Source organism: Equus caballus, chromosome 26 (assembly GCF_041296265.1).
Source record: "Equus caballus isolate H_3958 breed thoroughbred chromosome 26, TB-T2T, whole genome shotgun sequence".
Taxonomy (NCBI): Eukaryota; Metazoa; Chordata; class Mammalia; order Perissodactyla; family Equidae; genus Equus; species Equus caballus.
The window spans coordinates 44,991,125-45,017,267 of record NC_091709.1 but is presented as its reverse complement, the minus strand read 5'-3'; the positions used below and the strand labels follow the sequence as shown (position 1 = coordinate 45,017,267).

At 50.7% G+C, this 26,143-nt stretch overlaps 1 protein-coding gene across 21 annotated transcripts in view; it reads right to left on the bottom strand.

Moving 5' to 3' along the window:
• Window positions 1–26,143, bottom strand: part of SLC37A1 (solute carrier family 37 member 1) — a 79,765-nt gene that overhangs the window by 53,307 nt on the left and 315 nt on the right. For 3 of the 21 annotated variants that reach the window (XM_014736393.3, XM_014736398.3, XM_023630228.2), the window contains exons 1-3: window positions 22,872–23,115; window positions 21,890–21,984; window positions 8,066–8,305 (exon numbers count right to left, since the gene is read on the bottom strand). In XM_014736393.3, coding sequence (XP_014591879.1) covers window positions 8,066–8,121 — 56 coding nt within the window. In that variant the 5' untranslated portion in view covers window positions 8,122–8,305; window positions 21,890–21,984; window positions 22,872–23,115. Of the gene's footprint in view, window positions 1–8,065; window positions 8,306–11,533; window positions 11,618–11,648; window positions 11,842–12,463; window positions 12,713–12,926; window positions 13,102–20,166; window positions 20,229–21,407; window positions 21,577–21,889; window positions 21,985–22,871; window positions 23,116–25,582; window positions 25,922–26,143 lie in introns of those variants that run through there. The other 18 variants (XM_014736394.3, XM_070252125.1, XM_070252121.1 and 15 more) reach the window with 16 other exon arrangements.

Genomic DNA, 26,143 nt, shown 5'->3' with positions numbered 1-26,143 from the left:
AGGACACAAGGCAGAAATAGAAAGATTTCACAGACCTCAGTGAGAACAACTCAGTGACGCTGACAAACTATGCATAAGGCTGATGACATTAAACATACTGGCCCCAGCCCTGCTGCTCTCTTTGGTTTATGAGAAAAGCAGTTCAGGAGGAAGTACCGAAATGTACGGAAGACTGCAGAAAAGAAGTCTTTCCTGAAAAGATAAACGTTCATTCCAGGCTAAACGTTTGAACCACTCTATGGAACAACATTTCTTAGGGGAAGAAAACAGGTCAGGAGGAAAAACTACTTGGCAGGAGATGAAGAGCAGGGGCTCCCACCAGAAGGCAGCCCTCTGTGTCCTGAGGCCCAGCCCCCGACCCTGAAGGGCCAGCCTGTTCTGGCCTGGAAAGGCCAATGTCTTTCAGATGGTGTGCTGGCTCGGACCCATAATTACCTAAGACAGAGGCCCAGAGACAGAACAAAGAGGGGCACGCTCCACCTCCACAGAGGGGCCACAGCCCCTGGGGATGGCCAGTCATTCCAAGGCCCTCGATGGTGCCGGCAGCCCTCCTCCTGTCTCACGCCCACATTTTCAACGTTGCGATTGACTCCTGAAGGGTGGCTTTATGTGAATAACAGACTCCTTGGGGTGCCTGCCCCTCTGGCCACCAGGAAAGGTAGGGGTCAAATAAATATTTCCAGATTTTTGTTTTCAATAAAGCTATTTCAAGTGAGACAAAAGCATCGGTGGAACTGTGGGGCTCAGACCTATAGCTCTGGAGTGCCTGCCCCTCAGCGAAAGGGGCCACCACACGGCCTTGAGAGGCATTCACAGAGACTTGCTAAGGGAGCAGGCGGGGGGGCCCCCATGCTGTCCGCTTCATCACGGAAACACACACTGACCTATTTCTAGGACTCTTTGCTCTCAAGGCCATGCCAACAACCAGATAGGAGAGGAATGAAACTATAAAAAATGAGTGTAGGGGGCTGGCCCCGTGGCCGAGTGGTTAAGTTCGCGCGCTCCGCTGCAGGCGGCCCAGTGTTTCGTTGGTTCGAATCCTGGGCGCGGACATGGCACTGCTCATCAAACCACGCTGAGGCAGCATCCCACATGCCACAACTAGAAGGACCCACAACGAAGAACATACAACTATGTACTGGGGGGCTTTGGGGAGAAAAAGGAAAAAAATAAAATCTTTAAAAAAAAAAAAAATGAGTGTATAATTTACCCCAAAGAACAAAGAGCATGCAGGTACAGTGAATTAGTTACGGAAGTCCAGGCCCTTGCCCCCATGTTTCTGAAAGTCACCCGTTTTGGTAGGGGAGGGAGGTCTCTCCAGTCCTCGCTCGAAGCCCTCTGTTGTCCCACGCGCTGCTCCTGTGCACTAGCAAGGAGGCTTCTAGGCCACTGGAACTTTATGAGCCCTCAATACCCAAACCTCCAGCCCAGGGCTAGACTTGCTGTCACTTACATCCCCACTGGTGGTAATTTACTAGGACAGGTGCAGCCTAGAGGGGACCTGCTCTGCCCCCATTTGGGGACAGGGCTCCTTTTCCAGTCTCCACAAGGAACATGAAAAAGTTCTCAGACTCTACCTCTGGCATGGCCCAAATGGAGTCAGAGAAGAATCGGAAACCCTTAAGGATACTACATGCCACTAGCTTACAGGTGTGTTATCAAGCAGGAGAATCTGAATTTCACACTCAGCCAGCGAAGAAGAACTTTGAGAGAGCGGCTCTACTTAAATAGACTTTGGGTTCACGCTCTACTCTCTACCCAGACATAAACAGACAGAATGTTCTATTTATAAATGTCCTATTTTTATTAAGTATATTAATATATTTATTAAATAGAATAACTAAACCCAGAAATAAAGAGCTCCTCTGTATGTCCAGTTAAGGTCTGAAGAGCCCTGGGGCCCTGAGACACCTGCATTCCAAGGCTGTCATGTGTCCAGCTTATTGGAACCTAGCGGCCATCCCTGGGCCAACGGTCTCCATTTGTGGGCCTCTGTCCTCCATCCCTGGGCTGCTGCCTCCTTCCCTGGGAGGCTGCCTCCTTCCCTGGGCTGCTGCCTCCTTCCCTGGGCTGCTGCCTCCATCCCTGGGTGGCTGCCTCCACCCCTAGGCTTCTGCCTCCTTCCCTGGGCGGCTGCCTCCATCCCTGGGCTGCTGCCTCCTTCCCTGGGCTGCTGCCTCCTTCCCTGGGCTGCTGCCTCCTTCCCTGGGCTGCTGCCTCCATCCCTGGGCTGCTGCCTCCTTCCCTGGGCTGCTGCCTCCTTCCCTGGGCTGCTGCCTCCATCCCTGGGCTGCTGCCTCCTTCCCTGGGCTGCTGCCTCCTTCCCTGGGCTGCTGCCTCCATCCCTAGGCCTCTGCCTCCTTCCTTGGGCTGCCGCCTCCTTCCTTGGGCTGCTGCCTCCATCCCTGGGCAGCTGCCTCCGTCCCTGGGCCTCTGCCTCCATCCCTGGGCCCTGGCCTCCTCCCCTAACTGGCAGTTCTGCATGTAGTGCTCACCACCCTGACCTGGTGGGGCGAAGGTAGTTCCCAGGACTGCCTCTGGTTGGGGGATGCTGAGCTGGAGCACATGCTCAGGGATGCCCCATGAACACCGAGCCACAGAGCTGAGCAGCACTTCCCTCTGGACATTTTCAGTTCAGTTTTGTGTGGAAACAAAACACCTTGATGAGTCAGCCCCTTTGGGAGGGGTAACTGCCTGCAGGTTAGCAGGGTTATCTGAGAGAAGCTGTCCTGCCGAATCAGGGCAAAGGGTCAACCTACAGTGCAGACTGGAATTTTCCTAGCCAGAATATATGTCTCCCTAAGAGGAGCCCCTATCTTTTATTTAGCCAGTGTCAGGCCAGCTCTGCTTCCTCTATTTCCAAATCCGTCCTTCCTCCCTCACTTTGCTCATCTTATCCCCATAGCACTCGGGGGAGGGGAAGAGCCAACAGCTGGAGACCGGGCTTCCCTCTCCAGAAGGTCTGGCCACAGCCCCCGCTGGTCACTTTGGAACCACAGCAGCTGCCTCTAGGACTGGTGCCTTCCTAGTGGCCGTCTCGAAATGCCTGTCCCGGAGAGTGAGCAGACATTTTACTGCTGCAGGACTGTCCTGGGTTACGGGACTAGAGTCCTAAACAACCCCCCGGAAGTCCCTTCTCATTCTGGAACTCTACCCTCATTTTCTTTCTTCCCCTATCATTCATGAAGCAAGGATCCTGGATGATATTTGTTTCCTTTTATCCATCTTGTACTGGGTTGAATATTGTCTGCCCAAAATTCATGTCCCCCCAAACCTGAGAACGTTATCTTATTTGGAAGTAGAGTCTCGCAGATGAATTAGTTGAGCTCACACTGAACTCATATATGACCTCAAGTCCAATGAGATCCTACATCCAATGACATGTCCTTATAAAAAGCCATGTGAAGACTCAGAGACAGACAGGGAGGAAGACCATGTGATGATGGAGGCAGAGCAAGACAAAGAATGCCAAGGAATGCCAGCAGCCACCAGAAGCTAGAAGAGGCGAGAAAGGCCCCTTGCCTGGAGCCTTCAGAGAGCATGGCCCTGCCCACACCTTGAGCTCAGACTCTGGGCCTCCAGCACCACCAGAGAGAAACGTCTGTAGCCACCCAGTTTGTGGTACTTTGTTACAGCAGCCCCAGGAAACTAATACAATCCAATACTTTTTGTCTTGTGTTACATGTAGGCTTGTGAGTATTAAATAAACACAATTAAAAATGAACTATCTGATCTTTCATTCATCAGTGTTCCACTAACTTTTTTTTTTAAAGATTGGCCCTGAGCCAGCATCTGTTGCCAAACATCCTTTTTTTTTTTTTCCTTTCTCCCTAAAGCCCCCCATTGCCTGGTTGTATATTCTACTTGTAGGTCCTTCCAGCTTTGCTATGTGGGATGCCACCTCAGCATGGCCTGATGAGCAGTGTTAGGTCCACAGCCAGGATCTGAACCAGTGAAACCCTGGGCCGCCGAAGCAGCGTGCATGAACACTTGGCCATGTGGCCGGCCCGCCACTTACTTTTCATAGTTACGTCTAACTGCAGCATTCTTGGCATCTACCAATATCGTAAGGATAGGGTTTGGGTTAACCCCAAGTTACCAGCAAAAGAAGCCTGTCTGGGCAATGACAGCACAGGACAGCTGTGCACCTGCAAAGCTCCCTTAGAAACACTCTTGAATATCACACATGTTCCCAGATGAACAGCAGTCAGCTCCCAGCTAGAGACTCAAGACAGAGTATCTGTTGCCTTGTTTGACTGTTATTTATCTCAGTCATATGCAAATAAGGAATAAACAAATGTTTTAGATGAGAGTTACTGAGTAGTATGATTTGGCATAGAAATTAGTCCAAAGACATCCTTAAATTTAGCAACAATGAAACCACACACAGCTGTGACGTGGGCCCTTTTCAGAGCATCCTAGGGGAGGCAGACGGTGTCAGTGACATTAGCGCTGATAAGTTGGTTAAGGTGCCATCTGCCAGATTGTCCCCTCAGTGAAGCTACAATTTTTCCCTCTCAGTAACTAACCAGGAACTTGTGGGGACATGGAGACTATGTGGAAACCCTCCAGGTTTCCCCCAATAGTGGGTGTCCTTTGACGATCCTCTCCTGAAATCAGCACTCCTCTGACGGCCTCAGAAGGCCGTGTTTCCACTGAGCACTCCTGCCCTGCTTGGCAGCTGGCACCGACTGTGGGGAAGAGCTCTCCTTTCTCCCATTTACGCATTTAGTTAATTAGAGCAGCGTGGACTCACTGCATTCTTATTTATTCAATAGGCTATAACTCATTTCCAGTATTGTTTATTTTAAGTCTCACATCCTCCCAGATTTGGCCAGTGACAACGCCTTCATCTTTAAGCACTTCCTTATTTTCTGGCACAGGATATTCCAGGCTCATCTCACCTTCCCTGCCCCAGTCCTGAGATCAGCCCAGTCTCCAAGGACGCAGGGCCCCTGCAGTGGGAAACGGCACCTGGAAACCAAGATCTGGCCCCAGGTGTGCTTGCTGCTGCTGGGCTGCTGCTGCTCTCAGGGCCTCTCAGTGGGGGGGGGATGGGCATCTGACACACATATCACACCCACACACCCCCCACATATATCTCTTCTGCGTTTCTCTCTAGTTTTTGAAGACATCTTTAATTCCAATCTAACACCATATGATTCATTCAGTGTCATGTTGCCCCCCCCCCCCCCCCCCCCCAATATCTGTAATCCCTTCACCATCAGTGAGAAGCTGCCTCCCTTCTCGGGTATTCCTGACAAAAATGCATAATCTGAATCTAACATGAGGAAATACGAGACACACCCAAAACAAGGGACAGTCTATAAAAGAAACGGCTTGTATCCTTCAAAAATGTCAAGGTCATGAAAGGCAGAGAGGGGCCAAGAAAGAGCTCCAGATTAAAGGACACTAAACCCACAGGACGCCTAAATGTAACGTGTGCCACTGGGCTGGATCCTGGGCCAGGACAGAGCTATGAAGGACATTATGGGACATTTGATACAATTTTGAATACAGCCTGTGGATAATAGTATTGTATCAGTGCTAAATTTCCTGATTTTGATCTTTGTGCATAGTTATATGAGAATGTCTTGTTCACAGGAAATACATGCTGAAGTATTTAGAAATAAAAGGGCATCATGTAAATGTGTAAATAAAAGAATATGTATATTGGGGCTGGCCCCGTGGCCGAGTTGGTTAAGTTCGCGCGCTCCGCTGCAGGCGGCCCAGTGTTTCGTTGGTTCGAATCCTGGGCGCGGACATGGCACTGCTCATCAGACCACGCTGAGGCAGCGTCCCACATGCCACAACTGGAAGGACCCACAACGAAGAATATACAACTATGTACCGGGGGGCTTTGGGGAGAAAAAGGAAAAAAAAAAAAGAAAAGAAAAATAAAATCTTTAAAAAAAAAAAAGAATATGTATATTAATAATAAAAGAATAATGCAACTTATTCTCAAATGGCTCAGAAAAAATGTGTGTGTGTACATATAAATACTCACATCTACACACACATACACACAGATGAGAGAGGGTGGAAGGAGAAGCAAATGAGGCAAAATGTTAAGAATCTGCCAGCGGAGCCGGGCCCCACAGCTGCACTCGATGCATTTCAACAGCCCTCTGGCCAGGTCCACCCTCCTCAAGACTCGACGTCGTGGGAGAGAGACCAGCGGCTGGCCTGCCTTAGGTCCTGGCCTGCCTCCTGTGGGACCTGCGCTGTACAGGGCAGGCCACGGGGATGCAGCCTCAAGGGCCCCCAGCGGCTGCCACAGTGGGACGGAGAGTCCTGAGGCTCACCTGCCTGTCACTCTGCACACAGGGAGGAAGTCGATTCCCCAAAGAAACCAAAGTGCTGCTAGAAGGGGCAGTGCATGCTGAGTAGAAAAGCCTAAAAACATCCTTCACAGGAATGCTAGAGCCATTCTCTTCTTTTATAGCTAAGGAAGCTGAGATCTAGAAAGGTTAAATAACTTTTAAAGGTCAAAGAGCAAGTTTGAGGCAGAGATGGAACAGAAATTAAGACAAATGCTCTATATCTTTGCTACCCAAAGTGTGGTCTATGGGCCTGCGGCAACAGATCTCTTGGGAAATGCAGGTTCTCAGGCGCCACCCCAGACCTACTGAGTCAGAATCTGCTTTTTAACAAGTTCTCAGGGTGAGTCACATGCACGCGAAAGTTTGAGAAGTGCTGCTCTATCTTTGTAGGTCTCAGACTCAAAAAAAAAAGAACCAGCGATATACAGGAGTTCTTTGTAACATTCTTACAATTTTCTTCTGTGAGTATGAAAACTGTATCAAAATAAAGTTACGAAACAGACAAAGAAGCTAAAGGGAACTCCCTCTAAATAAAAGGGACGCTCCGGAGCACTTGCGGCTGGTTTAGCAGTACATGAGCTGTCAGCAGGGGACACCTCTGGAGAGAAGATGTCTGAAGTCACACTTGAGACCCTGTCGGGGCTCCACCAAACTGCAAGGGCCTGAGGAGCTGCACAGGGCACGCAGGCCACCAGTGGGTTGTCATGATGAAGGGGTCCAGAATACGCCACTGTGGCATAAAAGTTACTTTGAGCAGAAAGCATCAGTTCCTGCAATCTCTTCCCTGCCTAGAGCAGAGCCTCCTGAAAGAGCTCAGCTGTCACCAATCCCTCCTTGGGAGCAACTGGGGGAGACGGCTCCTCTCCCCAGAAGTGAGAAGCATGCACACCACACCAAAGAGACACTGTCACACCCCAGCACATCTCCCATCTGTTCTCCTAAGTGTCCATTTAACTTTCCAAAAAGTCATTGTTTTCCCATAAACACCCTTCTCTTCCTCCTCTTCCCTTGTAAAATGGCATATAAGCCCCAAATTATTTGAGTCACAGTTTTCTGTGAACTCCCATACATACATGATTAAATCTGTCTTTTCTCTTGTGAATCTGTTTTTTGTCAGTTTAATTTGCATGCTCCCAATGACTGAACCTAATAGTGTAGGGGAAACTTGATCCTTCCAACAGAGATCAGCTGGGGAGAGAAAGCAGTCAGAGAGTGGGTTAGAGGCCAGAGATCCCAGCTCGAGACTCCGCTCTTGCCATCTGCTTCCTCCAAGAAGTGTGGGATTCATGAATCCACCCTGAGAAGGATGCTCAGAGCACGCAAGGAATGGTGCTCTCGGAAAGTGGCGTTCTGGTCTGCATCTAACTTGTTTAGATTTCATTTTCCCTCTGAAAGTTCTGCCCCAGCAAGGCCACTCACTGAGCTCAGAATTAATACACTTATTTCACCCACAGCCATTTTACAGTCCTGCCAGTAATCAGCAGTCATTTTTCTGTGGGGAACCATGATTATTACAGAAACCACTGAAGAGCACAAAAGAGTCCAAATGCTATCCGTCACCACCAGAAGCAAAGATGGACAACTCAGCAATGTTCCTGGACACAGCTTCCACCACCGACAGGCAATCGACAGTCACGGGGAGGCCAGTCATCCACGTGTGTCTTATAATGAAACCGGGGGAGGGGAGCCGGCTGCACGGTGGCCCTCACCCACCGCCAAGGGACAGACCTGCCAGGACTTACCACTGGTCTCGGGAGAATGAGACAATGAAGCGAATGCCGACGGGGAGTCGAGCCATTTACGTCACACTGACCACGGAGCTTCCGTCACGAAATAGGATGCTTCATAAAGAGGTTACGAATCTGGCTCCAAGTCTCTCCCTCTTGCCCCTGCAGCTCACACAGGCTGGAAAGTGCATAGAGAAGTCCAGTTTGGTCTCGGTTCCCCTCTTCCCCTCTTCCATCCGGCAGAGACTCAGTTCTCTACAAGGAGAAGAGGGAGTTAAAAAGTGAGGTGTTCTGATAGTGGCACTGTCGAAGTCCCTGGCAGAAGTAACTCCCTGTATGGCTGTTACTCAGCCCAGATCAAAGCTGGATATCCAGTGCAACAGGGAGCTCCTGCCCTTAGAGCCACCAGGCGGAAGTAGAGGGTCTGCCTCGGGCAGCTGAAAGGTCACTGGGATGAATTTCACATGACGTTCTGATGACCATCACTGATGATGAAGCACTGATTTCATCCGCACCTGGACGGAATCTAGAGATCAACCATTCACTCTTAACCACAATACTCTGCAGAACTAATATCAATATGCACATGAAACCAAGTATGTGCCCAGTGGTTACACCATGTGCTCATTGACCAGAACACGCCAGGGACTGGACGGGGTCAGTTCCACCCACTGTGGACCAGGCCATGTCTGAGCCACAGTAACAGGGAGGAGTGCAGGGCTGCACAAGACGGCAGGTCATCAAACCAAGCATTTAATTGTGGCTTTGCAATTGAATCGAAGAGCATCTAATGCTGTGGGAGTGAACTTCACCTTGTATCTGCCTCTTCATTTCTCATCTCCTGTGGTCACCTCACAGGTCATGGAAAATGACTCCCATCTGAAGGCAGGGCTGAAGGCAGAGCAAGACAGGAAGGAATGGGCAGAGAGGGCTTGGAGCCAATAAGGGGCCTCTGCATACCAGTCTCCTGTCCCAAAGCCAACCTCACACTTGTGCTATTTTTCAGTTACCTTTTACGCTTGGCGACAAGAAATGTTTTGGATCAATACATTAAATACCACAGTACCCAGTGTGCAGGAGCATGAATTGTTCTACCTGAATACTTACGGAAATTCCCAGGTTATGTAATTTTTTGAAGAAAGCTACTTTTGAGTAGACAATCTCAATTTAAAGAAGCTAAAATTTACTGAACGTTTTCCAACAACTTCCTTGGGATAAGTAATAGACACGTATAGAAAATCATTCAGATGTGGAGACTTAAACTATATTCCTACGTGCCCGTGTCTTCTCAGTTAGAAGGGCTGCCCCACCTTCACTCCTGCCCTCCCTCCAGAGCGAGCGCTCAAAAGAGGCTCCTTTTTCAATACTAACTTTTAGAAAAACATTCCAAGTTCTTGCTGAGCTTTCCTCCCAGAACTCCCCACCCTCCATCTCCTCTCAGGGAGGCAGTGGGGCCCCTCTTCTCCAGCCAGAACCACACCTCTGCTCCTGACACAGATGTGAGTTCCACCTGCCCCCACAGCTGACCTCGGGCTGGGTAATCCTGGGCATGTCGCTTAAACTTTCCACTCCCTCACCTTTCCTGGCTAAAAAATAGAGGTGGTGACCCCTATCTTTTAGCGTTGTCATAAAGAGGAACTGAGAGAACCCATGGAGGGCCCTTAGCCCCGAGCCTGGTATGAGAGACGCGCAGTGAACAGCAGCTGGTACCATTCTTGTGGCCTCGGGAGAGGAAGGCCAAGGGCTGCAGGTGACCGCCCCACTCCCGTTTCCTAGTTCAGAACCCAGCACAGAGCAAGCGCTCAAGGGTGTTGAATGAATTTCCACAAATGCTTCAAAACTGATTTTGCTCAAATCCCTAGATTTAAAAAAATATTTTACTAAATCTCTGCTCAGAATGAGTGGGCTCCTGTTTGGGCCTAAATGTACCTCAAGGAATAATTCTGCGATGATGACTTCAGAGAGAAGACTTGGTTTAGATTTTACAATGCGTGGAAACAGACGGGCAGGATCCAATTTCCTCCTCTGTCCAAACACTGCTGCTCTAGGCACAGCTTGTCTGGAAATATTCTATTGCCACCTACTGAATCAATTAACCGACAAATCTCAATTCAATTCTGGCAAAACCTGTAACCACAGGAAAAAAAATCCAGAAGGCACTGGAAAATCAGCTGGAGAAATCTCTATTTCCTTTTACAACAAGGCGGGTTCTTCCCCCTCTAAAATGGGTGAAGGTAAGCACCATAAATTCCCATCGTGGGTGCAATCAAGATGGATAAAGAGCGATTTTACATGAAAGGTGTTAAGAGCTCTATTTAATGAGGCCCCTTCCTCCAATGCCTGGGCAGTGCCCACTGACAACGCTTTCACGAGAGCTGGTCGAGACCTCCCCGTCACCAGTGACGACTCACGTGCTCTCCTGTGAACCCCACGACCACCCTGGAGAAGAGGCAGGGTGCACTTCAGAGAACAATGGGGTAGGTGGCTCGCCGGTCAGCTCAACTCTGGGGCAAATTCAGGTCGGTCCAGTTTCCCTAAGTCCCCTCCTCCTTCCCATCTCTCTCCTTCCAGCCTATCCCCTCCAAAGAGAGGGCAGCAGAAGGGCAGCAAATCACTTGGTCTAAACCCTGTTTTTGGCACACAGCCCAAGTACATAAAAAGAAAACACACTTTAAAAAAAAAAACGATCTTTATAGGCACCTCTGGAACTCACCACCCCAGCAGGGAAAAGTGTCCGAGTATCTGGTATCATACTACCGTCAAAGACAGTAATTTAAGAAACACCCCTTACAGCATCTCCATTAAATCTGTAAAACGCATGCCTTTATACCCATCTTCCCCAAAAGCACAACCTAGTCATCTACAAAACAGAACGACTGGAGGGCCCCGTGCATCATGCAGCCCCACCCTCAGACCCACCACTTGGTGGTCTGTCAGCCTCCAACAGTTCTGTGTACTCTTTGGAGACGAAAATAATGAGACTTGAAAGTGATGGCAAAAATAACACGGAAAGGGTGTTTCCAGAACTGAAGCGCCACTGTAAATATCAAAGCAGCATCATGCATATTTTAAATAACCGACAAAGTTTTTAAAGTGGATCTTATTTTAAGGCTAAGATGGGTGGGAAACCCATGTCTCCCAAAAAGTTTTCATACTTTTTTTTTTGCCGAGAGAAATAGAGAGAGAGAGGGAGAGAGAGAGAGAGAGTACAACTTCATTTCCAGAGAAAACACTTCCTATGGTTTAGATTAATGGCAATGGCCACTATCCCCTTCCTGTGGCTTAAATAGGAAAGGGAATCCTCTGTCTGTACCACTGTCCTTTTTCCGCCGACAAACAGAACGGCAAAAATGGTCTGCACAAGATAGACCCTGCAAATGCAGCTCCAAAACTGCATGGTGAAACAGCCAGGGTCTAGAGCCCTGGGCTTCCAGCTCCATCTAAATTAATGAAGGAGCAATGGGGGAAATCTAATACAGTTACCGACTCAAGCGACTTCGCTGGCTTAAGTTCAAGGGCAGGCGGACGCTCCACAGGCAGTGGGCTCTGGGAGGCTACAGGAAAGGCAGTCTGGCATTCCAGCTTTAGAAATTCAAACCTGGGGGTGGGGTGAGGGACTTGCCCGAATCCTCGGCTCAGATGCAAATCCTGACCAAACCGCTTCGGTCACCGGGTCACCAGGATCGGCAGCGTGGCCGCAGGGGTTGGGAGGGCAGGAGGGTGGGAGAAGGAGGAAAAAGATCCCGATGGTTGGTGGCGACCGGCTGGGGCACTTTCCGGCGCTTTAAGCCCTATAAATCCAGAAAGTCGCTGTCACTCGTGTTGCCCAGGAGGCTCACTGTCTCCGGGAACCAGCTGCTCAACAAACAACCCAGAGGCCCAGGGTGCTGGCGCCGCGAGCCTCGGGCGGCTGGTGCCCGGAGGAGACGGGCTGGGCGGGCACGCCCACGGCCCCGGCGCGGCCGAGAGCGCGGGGCTGTTCCTGCGGGGTCTCTGGACCCGGGCTGTCACCGCGGCGCGGGCGGCTCCAGCGGCCGGCCGCCGGCCCAGCGCGGCTCCCCCGCCTCCACTTGCCCGGAATCCCGCGCCGCCCGGTCCGGGGACGCCGGCGGGGGCGCCCGGCCGCTCCTGGAGCCCCCTCATTCCAAAGGCTTCCCTAGGGCCCGCACAAAGCCGCGCGGAGGAGCAGCAGCCCGCGGAGCGCGACCCCCGGCCCGGCAGGCGCGGCGCCCCTCCAGCGCGGGGCAGCGGGCGCCCCCCGGCGGCCCCTCTCGTCGCCCGCGGCGGCAGGTGCTGCGCGGTCCCGCCGCCCGAGTCTCGCGGCCCCGCAGGTGCCGGCGGTGGGAAGGGTCCCTGCGCCGCTTCCCCCGCCCGGTCCCCGTCCCGGTCCCAGTCCCCGTGCCCGCGCCTCACCTGCGCCGCCCAGGCCCGCGCACCACCGCCGGGCCGGCCGCCGCGGGCGCTTCCTGCTCGCGACTTCCTGGGGCGGCGCGTGAGGCCCGCGAGGCCCGCCAGCCCCGCCAGCCCCGCCGCCCCTTTCACTTTCCTGCGGCCCGCGGGGCGGCGGCGGGCGGCTCGGCCCCTCCCCCTCCCGCTCATCCCCTGCGCCGGCCTCCCGCGTCTTCCTGGGGTCCTCCCGGCCCGGCGCGCTCGCAGGTCCCTAAGAGCCCTGGGGATGCCGGGCGGGGGCGCCCCCACGCGGAGTGGTGCTGCCCGCCTACCGGCTGTTGGGGCCCCCAGGCCATCGCCCGCTCAGAATTCTGGGCGGTCCTGTGTCCTTGCACCTGCCGGCGGGCGCACCGGCATTTACTGGCATGTTCTCTATTGGCCAACGGGGAGCTCCCCAAGGGCCCTTTGTCCTCAAGGTAGGTCTTACCCAACAGCAGCAAAGTGATGCGGCCCCCAGGAAGGACCAGCGCTAAAGAGGGCCTTTATTCCTAGCGCTCCTTCTCGAGGGTCAGGATCACGAAACCAGCATTCTCTTAAGTGAAAATGGGGCCCACAGCTACGTGGAACCATCTATTATCACACCTGTAGGCGTGTGACAATACAGCTCACGTGGTTAAGCTGGAGCAGCCCAGCCTGGCCAGGTCACCTGCATCGAGGCACTCTTGCTGGTGCCACCAGAGAGTTCCCATCTCACCCCAGGAATAATCCACCTGCGAATCGCACTCTCACTTCTTGCCAAAAATTGACCTCGGGTAGCCCCAGAGACGGGCCTGGTTATTTTCCTAGGGGTCCCCGCAGAGCACCCACAGTAGACACGCAGCATCCAACGCCAGCCCAGGGGCCCCACTCCCAGAAGAGCACCTCCCAGAAAAGCAGCGTGAGGCAGCAAACACATTTTGTAAAAGAAATTCCAGGAAGGCTGCCCCTGGTAGAAACAACGCCTGAGGCTAAAACCAATCCAAGGCCAGCTGTAAATGACCAAAGAGGTCTGGATGGGCACCCAGGCAGGCGTAGAGACCGGCCCCACCCGGCACCCCTCAGGCCAGCCTGGAGAAGGCTTCATCCTCCCGTGCCAGGCCTCACAGTTCCCCCCTGGGGCCCTGTTCCATTTCCGGAACACCTGATAGCCTTTTCTGTTTGCTGAGTTGGGTAGTGTCAAATGCACCACGTTTTTAGGCTTCCGAGAAGCGTTCTCCATGCGGAAAGGACACCTGCCAGCCTCACTGTGGCCCCAGGGTTCAGCCACAGGACATCTGCTGGGTGCCCCATCCTGCAAGTGAGGTGGCCTTGGGCCTCCTGACTTTCCCGGTCTTTTTCCGAGGACCTCCTGTCTTGACCAGTTCCTTCTCCCTTTCCTAACTTTCCATTCCTGGTGATCCCTAAACCAGCCCTGTCTGGCCCCCACCTCTCCACGTCACCTCCTCCGGTGCTCACTCTGCCCACTTCCAGGCTCTCCTCACACACCCCCCCTCCCAGCTGCCTCCAGTCGCCTTCCTAGGGCAGATCGGGTCCGTCATTCCGGATGAAAACCCTTCAAGAGCCGATTCTTCTCCTTCTCTCAGGGAGTCTTTGCTGCATTTCTGGGGCACTGTAGAAACCTCTTTATCTTGACTCACTGCCGTGAGTTGGTCCTAGTGATTTCTAACTCCACGTCCTGGCCCCTCACCTGGGGTCGAGCCTGGAGGCACTCATCCATGTTTCTGAACTGCAGGAACGAATGCAGAAGGACACAGTAGAGGGGATCGTGACATTTTTCACATTTTCTCACACAGAAAAATAATATTTGCTGAAAATATTAATCTTTTAATTTTACAAAAAGATTAAAATATTAATCTTTTTATAAAATAATAGTTTTATGTTTATCTTTTATATGATTATAAGAAACATTTTTAAAATGAATTATGGGAGATAGTAAACTTGTGCAAAACTTCCAAATAAAACAGTTCCCATTCTGGAATGAAGACGTGATTGCTTCGATGAACATTCCAGGTTTTAGGCTTGAAACCACTGCACACAAGCTCAGGACAGAGGGGACAAGTGGGGTGCCACCATCGAGACACTTTCTTTGTGCAAGTAGATAACTTTAAAGCCGTTTTGTACAATCAAACAAAGTTTACAACAGTTGAAATTATATTTAAATAATCTAACAAGTCTTCCTTTTCTTTCCCTGACCTGTAATGTTAAAATTTCTTGTGAGAACTGAATGAGTTTCCAGTCCAGTTGAACTTTTCATATCCAGTGTTTCAAAATCATGACAAAGTGCGCCAGGATGGTGGAGGTGTGCCCTTGGGCTGTTGCTGACACAGCTGATGGCCAGGCTCCAGAGAGATGAGCCCAGGGTCCCAGACTTGGGGCTGCCAGCTGAGCGCATCTGCCTGGGTGGGCCTCTGCTTCACCTGGAAACTTCCAGGCTTGCTTTGAATTTGTTTTGATTTTATTTCCGTAAAAGAGGAACAGACAGAACAGAATAGGCACCTTCCCTCTTAGCCACCAGACGTTTACCGGGTGCTTGTGGGGGCCGGCCTTGTGCCGGGCACTGAGGCCTCAGCGTCAACAAGGTGCCTTCGCCTTTGAAGAGTTCACAGAGCAGAAGGCCTGTGGCTAGAACAGGCCGGTCCACTCAAAGGCACACTGGTGTGAGCGTGAGGAAGGGGCTATATTCGCTTCCTGGGGCTGCCATGACAAAGTACCTCAAACTGGGCGGCTTAAAACAACGGGAATTTATGGTTGCACACTTCTGGAGGCCAGAAGTCTGAGATCAAGGTGCTGGCAGGGCCACTACCTCTGGAGGCTCCAGGTAAGAATCTGTTCATGCCTTTATCTTAGCTTCTGGTGTTGCTGGCAATCCTTGGTGTTTTGTTTTGTTTTGCTGAGGAAGATTTGCCCTGAGCTAACATCTGCTGCCAATTTTCCTCTTTTTGTATGTGAGCCGCTACCACAGCATGGCCACTGACAGAAGAGTGGTATAAGCTGTGTCTGGGAACCCAGCCTGGGCCGCCGAAGTGGAGCGTGCTGAACTTAACCACTAGGCCACTGGGGTTGGCCCTTTAGATGCATCACTCTTATCTGCCTCTGTCATCACATGGCACATTCCTGCATGCCTGCATTCACATCATCTTCTCTGTGTGTCTGTGTCTCCGCTCCTACGAGGACACTGGTCATGTTGGATTTAGGGCGCACCCTACTCCAGTAGGACTTCAACTTAACTCATGACATCTGCAATGACCCTAATTTCCAAATAAGGTACCTTCCATTCTGAGGTTCCGGGAAGGACATGAATTTTGGAAGGGGAACACTATTTAATCTAGTACAGGGCTATGACATAAGTTCTGGCAGGTCACAGGGAACTTAATGAGGAAATGCCCCTCCCCCGCAAGGCTAGCAACATCAGGGAGTTGTTAGCACCCGAGGCCTGAAGAGGCCAGGGGAGTGAGCAGGTAGCAGGATGCGGGGAGCTGAGCTGCAGGAGGGAGGTGCTGGACAGGAGGAGGAGGAGGAGGGCTTTGGTAGATGAGCAGCTGCTGTCAAATTACGGCCCAGGAGGGAAGCAGGGGAGTCAACAGCCCGACCTCTCCTCCTGCCCTCCTACTGACCCAGTCCAAGAGGGAGCCCCATGGACCCTAGTGGATTCACTGTGAAAGCTCGTCTCCCTCAAAGGCTCTCCTCCTGGCTGGGAACGGCCCAGGCAAGAGCCTTGAACAACATTTACAGAGTCTTCCTCAGGGGGGTGTCTCTGTCAGTCCCACTGGGTCAGGGGACATGGGAGGGGAAGTCAGAGAGCGAGACCTCATCTCCAAAGAAGAGGGCCAAACTGAACAGAAAGATCGCACCGTACACACAGTCTTTAGAACCACGGCGGGGCCTCCAGGAGAGGAGGCTGAATGACAGCAGCTGCCTCTGAGCTGTGAGGTGTGGAGCAGAAGGGACAAAGCCTGGCCTTTCAGTACTAGTGGACTTTAAAACCACAGACATGTATGTTCAAGTAAAATAAAAATAAAGATTAACGTAACAAAGAAAGATAGGAGGCTGTGCTTCGCCTAGGTAGTGACTCATCAGCGATGGGATTTGTGACCCCTGAGTTTGGGACACATTCTGGGGAGAGGAGCTTTGCAAGCGTCCTGCAATACTACGGAGTCACCTGTCCATTAAGGGTGGCCCTCGGCAAACTACCTGTGCGAGCCAGGTGGGCGATCTCCCTGCCTCCAGCCCCCGCGGCGTGTTTCCTCGCAGAGATCTTTCTTCTGTGCGTGGTAAGGGGGTGGTTGCTGAGGAGATGCCCAGCGCGGACAGGAGTGACTGGATCCTAACCCAGCAGGGCTGGGGGAGGCCGCACTGAATGCAGGGCTTACACTGCTGGCTGCCAGGAGGCGGATCCTGGCAGCCCAGCTCCCCTCTGGGGCTCCCTTGTTGGCTGAGGTTTTCTGCGGCAAAGTTACCTTATTTTAAGACTACAGGTAGTATCAGGTCAGGGACCTGGACACAGGAAGCTGACCCATCAACTAGGCAGTCACCCCTCAGCTGAGCTGGTGCGTCTAAGATAAGCATGTGATAAGCAAGTTGGGACATTTTTATAAGGTCTTCAAAAGCCTCAATACTCTTTGGCCCAGGTGTGGTTTGGTAAAACGTGTGGCTTCAATCGAGGGGCTGTGCTTTAAAGCTCCCCTGGGCCTGTATTTGATGATTTATGAGCGAGGGTACTTTTAGTTTAAACAGTATGCTAAGAGCCTGGTGGGCAAAGGCAACTACTCCCGCTCTCCTCCCTGAGCCTCAGCAGGCTTGCTTACCGGGGTGCCTATCTTTTCCCAGCCAGCACGGGCTCTGGGAAAAGTCTGGCCTTGCACCAGGAGGCACTGTGCACCGTCAGCTGGATCCGCCCTACTCCCCAGGGGGTGACAATGCACGATGCCGGTGCCCCTCACCACCTGCTCCAAGGACCTCACATGCACTGTGGCCGGAGGAAGGCTGGCCCTTGGCTCCCCCTGCAGCTGTGTTTTCTAGTTCACTTATGGTTTAACTCCTATGGTTGACACCACTCGTTTTTAATCCTCATAATTGAAATCCTTTCTAAAAATAGACTTGTGCAACTTAAGAATAAAGACAGTTTCTTGGCTACGACATTTTTTCTTTACTGTTACTCACGATCACCTTTTTGAACACCAGTCGTGATCCCGCAGTGTTTAGTGGCCTAGCAGGAGAGGCTGGGGACCTGGAACGCGAATATGCAGGTGCACATCTTGCTTCCACCTTGATGCTGGGGACCCTGGGGGCATCACTGTACTCTCCCGCATGCCAGTTTTCCTCCTGCGCCTTCCTGGGGCTGATGTGAGGGGGAGGAGGCTGTGTGCAGGACAGGGGCCCCACGAGGGCAGAGACGTTAGCTGTTTTGTCCATCAGTGAATCCTTATCACCTGGAATCATGCCCGGCTCATCGGAGACATTCCGTGAAACTTTGGTGCTCAGTGACTTGGCACAAGTGTCCTTTGGGACAGTGAGTCAGCGCACAGGTGCTTGTGGCCAAGCAGATCACTGGCACGCGTGGCAAATCTGTATGAATATGTGACGACTCCAGGACACACACCGGGAGCTGGGGTCACAGAGAACTACGAAGTCCCTTTCATCAGCTTATTTTGTTGATTTGGATTTTCTTCTAAAAATGGCGTTTGATCCCCGCCCCTCATCTTTAATATAAATCCTGGTAACTTTGGGTCATGGGGCATAAAGTTAACAGAAGTTTTAAACCAAATATGCCTACAAAGTTCCCACAGACTATTTCATGGCTATCCTGCTGCGGGCAAATGCAGGAGCATCCGTGAGAGTACACGGCAGCGCCGCTTGAACTGAAGAGCGTCAAATCGGAGCTCACCACCAGCGGCTGTGTCCTCCCACTTCCGCCGCCACTGCTGTGCCGACGCTGGCCCGCCTATGTGTCACGTTGGGAACGTTCCTTAACCTCTTTGTGCCTATTTCTTCTCCTCTAATGGAGGGTCACTGAGCATTTTGATCTGTCAGACTGTCCCTGTTGCAAAGATGAACAGGACAGGTGCCATTTGCAGGGAGCTCCCCATCTAGCTGGTACAAAATACAGAAAGCCTCAAGCCACATAACCTAAAAAGCCCTCCAAACGCTTAACATGCTACAAATTTCCCAGTTTTAACTTAAACAATTTTAAAACTCTTTTAGAAAAAAAATCATGCATTTTTTGGATATTGGAATTTAATGAATCAAACAACATTCTGAACATACTAAGGGAACTAATGAAAGGAACGCACGGGAGACATGAAATTCTCTTTGCCTAACCGAGCTTGCTTAGTAGATGCGTATTTGTACCTTTCCACCCTTGTTCAATGGGGACACATTTAGAGTCCCCGCGCTGTGTCCCTGGTCCCAGCACCGCAGATAAACAGAACTAAGCTGATGCATTCCAGCACCGCCCGGAGGTGGCTGCCAGGGGCCTGGCGGGGCCCAAAGTGGATCCCAGCCCGGTTCTCTTCAGTGTCGGATCTCAAGGCTCAGACGGCACGATGCCAGTCCTAGGAAACCTAAAACTACCAGCCCGGTTTAACACCTTCCTGGCTCTCCTTTGGGAGGTGGCGGGGGGTTGATTCATTCAGCTCTCTTGACCACTGTATTTAGTCCGCAACTGCTTATGGCTTGTCCTAACAGCTAGAGCATTAAAAACCAGGCCTGGGGAGGGGAGAAAGACATATAAATAGGCACGTACGCTGGCAGAGCCATAAGAGGGGAGGCCAGCAACCAGAGCCGAGGAAGGCTTTCGCTGGCCCAGTGGAGGGATGAATGAGGTACCCAGAAAGACACCTGAATCAGCATTTTCTTAGTAACACAATGGAGTACAACTTCCCTAAGCAACCCCTACCTCCTTCAAACTCGCACTCAACATTTCCAGTCTCTCTTTTATCAAACCTTGAATGAGTCAAGACAGTTTTGGTATATCCTTAAGGTGAAACACTAGCCAGTCTTTCCAAACACTTTTGAAGAAGTTTTGATATGTTCACCATATAACGGTACGTGATAACAGCAAGTGATAAGTGAAATGACTCCAATTAAGTACAAACATACGCGCATTTAAAATGCTGGATGGGTTCATACCAAAACGCCAGTAGTGGCTGCCCTGGGAGGTGAGGTCACTGGTCATCTTTACTTTCTCCTTCATACTACACTGTATTTTCCCAATCTGCCAGGCATTTAGTAATTTTTAATAATCTGAGCCTCCACCACATCTCAGGCTCTGTGCTAGACTGTGGAGTCAAGGCCCTGCGGGCCCTCAGGGAGGCTGACCTTAGGGAAACACCAGGCACAGCTGTGCAGGGACTGCAACAGAGGTGCAGCCAGAGGGAGGGCCAGGAGGGGCTTGACGCAGTGAGGAAGGGAGCCCTGAGGAGCGCACCCCAAGGAAAGTAGGAAAGAATTGTTCAGCACGTAGAGAACATGGGAATCGCATTTCAGAAAGAGAGAACAGCATCTGCAGATAGGAGGGTGTCCTATAGAAAAATGATCTAAACAATTAACAATAGTCAGTATAGATGACAAATAAGCCTCTGGGGAAAAGTGCTTATTCTCAGAAATAATCAAGGAAACACAAAGTCAAGTCAAGTCACTGTGAGATGCTGTTTTGCCCATCAAATTAGCAAAGAAGAAAACTGACTTACAGCAGGCGAGGGAGCAGCAGAAATCACTCACTCTGGTGGGGAGGGCGGGGCCAGGCCGCATTCTAGAAGGCAATGTGGTAAGTAGTAAGCAGTCAGTTGTAACGCTCCTCCCCACCGGCCTGGGGACTCCTAATTCTACAGAAGTGAACTCCATAGAGCTGGATTTGAGATGTGGACAGAGATCCACGCACTCAGGTGGTCACAGCGATTCTATCCATTTTCTCACTCATGTCTTTATTTTTGGGATGGGTTCACAGGTGTTCAATGCATCACTTTGCTACATCACTGACATATGTGGACACACAGACTTCTGTATGCATCACATATTACGTCATCAGTGATTTAAAGCCTGGGTTAAATGTACATGTTACATTTCTGCAGCTCTGGCATTTCCAGAGCATTTCATCTTCATGGTCTCATTGGATCCTCATGACCTTCCTGCAAGTTGGGCAGGGTAAGCGTTATTCTGGGAAAAGAGGGGCATGTCACTCAGCTTGCAGCCTCCTCCCCTGCCCCTTCCTCAGAGAACCTGATCCATCCTTAGGCCCTGGAAGGTCATCTGTGATATGAAAATTAGAACCAACGTCATACATCCACCAGCAGGGAAGAGTGACATCCACTTTAGAATGAGGGACTAACACGTAGCCCTAAGGTATCAGAGTTTTGGGTTTTTTTTTTTTTTTTTTTTTTTTGCTGAGGAAGATTAGCCTTGAGCTAATAGCTGTTGCCAATCTTCTTTTTTTGCTTGAGAAAGATTCACCCTGAGCCAAGATTGTTGCCAATCTTCCTCTATTTTGTATGTGGGTTGCTCCCACAGCATGGCTGCCAACGAGTGGTGTAGGTCTGTGCCTGGGAACCAAACCCAGGCCTCCAAAGCAGAGTGCACTGAACTTAACCACCAGGCCACAGGCCCAGCCCCATGGTAATTTTTTTAACAGCATGGATTAATGTTGAATTTGCCCCAAATGGGTAATTTTTTTCTCACTTCTGCATAGCCCCCTAGTATATGACCCAGGGAGCCAGCACACACCCAGCTGTAGCTATATAACTGATGTACTGAGAGGGCCTCTGGAAAGTGGAATCTGATTTAAGAAGAACTAAAAATCAAGATCGTAAACCAGAAGAAAAAAATTGATAAACTTGACTTTTTCTTCTTTTCCGAGTGTTGAATAAAGCACAGCTCTGTTGCAAAACGATATCTAACATTCAGTTTGATAAGCATGCACCGATTGAACACTTACTGTGTGCCAGGCTCTGCGCTGTGTAGGCGGGGAGGGGAGCACGGATGAGCCACAGTCTCTATCCTTGAGCTGCTACCCAACGTGCCGAGCGAGTCTGCCCAATTTCCTGACCTCTCGTCTCCACCCTGGCTGACTCGAGTCCTGAGGCATTACTGAATAACCCCACTTCCTGGGTGGAAAAGAATTCGCATTCCTCTTTGACGACAGCATTTTCAGTATCCTTCCATTCAACCGCATATATACCTCAGGTAGGTGTGTGTGTGTATCTGGTTATTTCCTCCTTGTTGGTTGCCATTTTCATAAGAGTCATGACCTCAAACAGTTAAAATACTACTTACACTTAAGAATCTACATGTCTATATATTTCTAGAAACCTCCCCATCTTCTAGTCTCTTCCCACCCTCATGTACTTTAGTGCTAAGGAATATAAGCATTAAACATGATCTGCTCATCACAGACTAACTTCTGATTGCCACAATTACCTGGACAAACCCTGATGGGCAGTTGGATCCTCTTCAGGAAGAAACAACGATGGAAAAGGATTAAGGTAAACTGGAATCGAATCTTCCCCAAAGACCTATTGATAGAAAAAAAGTGCTCAGCTTACTGTATGAGTAACAACAGCGTGACTATTCACAATTCTGGCCACCATTTACCCAGGGCTTTATTGTGTGCTGGGCGCTGTGCTAAGCTCCTGAAAAACATCTGCTGTAGACCTCACAACCGCTCTGAGAGGGCAGTTAACTGTGACCTCCATTTTACAGATGGCTAAATCGACTTCAGAAAGAAGTAAATAGGGCTAGGAGTGCAGCTCTGGGTCTGACTCCTACCCACTAAACGTCATAAAAACTCTACTTCTAAAAAAGAAGTTGCAATTCCTGTATTTCTTATATCTATTTACACATACACCTACATCTACACGTGCATGTTTATATGTGTGCAGATACACGATGGTTCAATTTGCAAGAATACAAGTGTTGTAATAAACAGCCTCACATTTCCAAAGTTAGGAGGGGCAGGAATTCATTTTGTTGGAAGTCCCTGCTGTTATCTGAGCAGCTGCTACAAACTTAAAAAACAGGAACCCTGTTTGCGTTTTCCCGATGCCCATCAGGTCTTAAGGCCTTTTCCCTGCCTTGTCCTGGATAGTTCAGAAGGGACAGGCGGGCACTCAGACGGTCGCCATGGCAACTGCCAGGCTGACCCGGCCCTCAGCCCAGCGGTGGGTAGACAAGGGGCGCAGGCGGACCTGCAGGAGGGATTCGGAGACACCTCCATGCCCCTGGGCACCGTATCTCGGAGAAGAAGGCGCCCTCACCGCCCCTCTGCGCACGCGAACCGCGCCCAGCCAGGGACCCGGAGTTGTGCAGTCATTCCTTTTTTGGGAGGCTGGGGGAAGAGGTAGTGGAGAGAGGTGAGTTTTTCTCATTTATATTTAAGAAAGGCAAGAAGAGAATTTCTCACTGGGGAGATGGAGCTCGGAGGAACGGTGGGCCCTCACTCTCTCCAACCACCGAGGCCCTGCAGCCTCGGCCCTCCCTGCTCTGCGAAGCACTGCGTCTGCGCGAGGTCCCTGCTGGGGGATGATGGGAAATCGCTCCCGGGGGGTGATGGGAAGCTCCTCCTGGTGGGTGACGGGAAGACCTCTGTGGTGGATGATGGATAGTGCGTCCTGGAGGATGATGGGAAACCCCTCCCGGTGGATGATGGGAAGGGCTGGCTGGGGGGTTATACGGCGACCCCGGCCCGTGGATTATGGGAAGTCCCTGCTGGTGGATTCTGGGAAGTGTCTTCCTGACAAGACTAAGAGGTAGAAGAGGATTTCCTCCCTTTTTCTGGTGAAGAGGAGCTAAGCCAGCGTTTTGAGGGCCTTTGGAGTTTGAAAATGCTGCTTCTGTAATCACCAAGCACTTCCGGGTCACCTAGGGGGTAGGGGCCAGGGAGTTTGGGGCTGCCAGTATCAGCTTGGCCCGATGAAGTCTTCCTGGGACTCCCCAGGTCTCTCACAGGGCGAGAGTGGATGAGGCACTCTGTCTTGTAAATTTTAGGGTACAATAGTGCAACAGCTGGGCACCCAGCTGCTAATGATGTGATCTGGGACAGGGTTTGCTGAAGCCGCTTTTTTGGTTTGTTCAGTCTAAGGCTCTTTGGGCCGGTGGTTCTCTGCTTGGTAGATGGTTTCAGGTCAGTCTCAGAAGACCACGGTTATTCCTTTAAATTAGAGATATGGGAGGTAGTGGAGTATATTGATCAACAACAATAGCTCTTGAGTCGGATGGCTTGGTTTGAATTCCGCTGGCTGTAGGATCTGGACCAATGGCTTCACCTCTCTGTGGCTGCCTTTCCTGAGCTGTACCATGGGAAAATGATGGCTGGGATTTAATAAGATCATTCATGTAAAACCCTTAAAATACTGCCAACGCAGAGTCAGGATTTAGCAAACCTTCGTTACCGTCATTGTTAGAGCAGATGTGGAGGTTGAGTTTCCGTCGTTTATGTTTATATGCAAAGAGCTAATGTTCGCTTGCATATGCTTGTTTGCCATCCCAGACTTCTAACATTTAAACTGTTTTTGACATTTTATTATAGAAAGACACGCTCAGTTGTAGTAAATCTGGCAACTGCTAAGTATAAAAAATAATGATCATCTATTATTCCAATTCCCTTACTTTCCCCACAACAAAAACTGTTAAATTTTGGTGTTTATAATCTTTTCATCTTTGCATCTAGAAACAATACAATTGTAGTGTCTTGTGTGTTAATTTGCTTGCAAATTGTTCCTTTTTCCAGTAAGTGATGTGTTTGGGCCTGTGATGAGATTTGGTTAAGGCTGGTTAGGATTGCAACCTGCTATTATGTCATTATTTCTGAGAGAAAGGTCTACAGGGTATGTATGCTCCTGAACATCTGTGGATTATTCACCTCAAGGCTGCCAGCAAGATCAAACTCTGTGTTTACCAGTCCTCCCTCCTCCCTGCCCCTCCAGCAACAACAAACAACACCCCTTGCTGTGGGTGTGAGGGGCACTTTCTATTAATGATATGTGATATTTCTGTAATATCTTCATTGTTAACATTATGAAGCTATCATAATAGATAACAATACACTAATAAAGTAGCATCCTTGATCCCCATGGCAGCCCTTCGAGACTGAAAGGGTTTCTTCTCCCTAGTTAACAGAATAGGAACCTGAGGCTCAGAGGGCAGGGGAGTTGCCTGAGGTCACCAAGCTAATAAGCCATGGGAACCCCGAATTAGAACTTGGGCATTCTGACTTTGGATGAGTAACGTTTCCACTGAACAATGATGACTTTAAGACCTGTTTTGCCTCCATTTAGATCAAGTTTTTTGGATACTTAGATATTAGATTTGAAGAAATAAAATGATTGATATTATTTCTGTTGAAGGTATTAAATCTCAAAAGAAACTAAGAGCACCGTACCATATTTAGATTTAAGATGAAACACAGTTATTTCTATAATTTGCAAAAACACACTAGAAATTGGTTATACAAATGTACAATGGCCAAACCATATATGAAAATAGAACTCTGACCCACAGCCTGCAGCAACCAGCCCAGGAAGCCAACCCATTATGCAGAGTAGCCATCCCAGGAAGCCAGCTGGCTGTAAGTCAGACTTGCAGGAAGTTGGTGTGCTATCTCTACCAACTGATTCAGGAACAAACAATAACCCCTGTAACAGTTGACCCCAAATGGCCAGGACTTGATTAAAAACAGAGTTTTGCTAATTTTTGTCCCTACTTCCAACTTAGGGCCAACCAGAGAAAGCTGAATTTGCTCTTGCCCAATCACATAGGATGCCCGGCTTCTCATTAGCCCACCTACAGCACTCCCAGGCCAATAGCCTCCAATCAGGAGTGAGAAAGCTTTATTGTGGGGGAAAGGTATGCCCTGATTGGAGGCTGTTGGCCAGAGCTTACTGGGGCAGTAGGAAGGCCTGAATCTGGGGTGATGACAGAGGAAATGGGAAGGAGATCAGGAGGGGCCCAGGGCAGGCGAAGTGTCAGGTGACTGGAGGGAAGCCAGGAGGAGGGGCCCATTAGCGAGCGGGAATGAGTGCGGATGTTCATGTGTGTGTGCGCGCACATGTGACTGGGTGGGAGTGTGTGAGGGAGCAGATCTCCGTATGGGACCCCAGAGGGGGCTGGACTCACGTTTGGGGTTGAGGAGGGATGTCAAACCCTGACGGGCATCGGTGTGGACACGCATCTGCTAAGAGGTCAGAGCTGACTGTTTGAGTCAGGAGGAGATGTTTACAAACGCGAGAAAAGATCTCAGCGGACACGTCTCGGTGTCTGCCAAAACCGAAGGGTCGGAAGAGCCCCAGAAAGGTGAGGAGGAGCAGACAGGGCTTCCGGAAAAACCCGAAAAGCTGAGGGGCGGGGTCGGAAGGGGTAGTGCCCAGCACCGGGCAGGGTTGAAACTCTAAGAGCTGGCCCGACACGCCTCCTGTGCCCCTCCTCTTTAGGGCCCTGTTCCAAAGGTGGCTTCTCGTTGCAGCATCACCCGGCAGCCTACTAAAGGGATTCCAGGGACCAGCCACGTGGCGTCCAGGTTAGAGAGCTGGTGGGTACTTCTCCGCCCCAGGCCCCGCCCCCTCCCTCTTCTCAGGCGGCGATTGGTCGAGACGCCCCTTCCCGTTGCTATGACAATATCTTCTGGCTGCCATTGGCTCCACTCCGCGCCCTCTGCCCCGCCCCTTCCCGCTCCAGGCC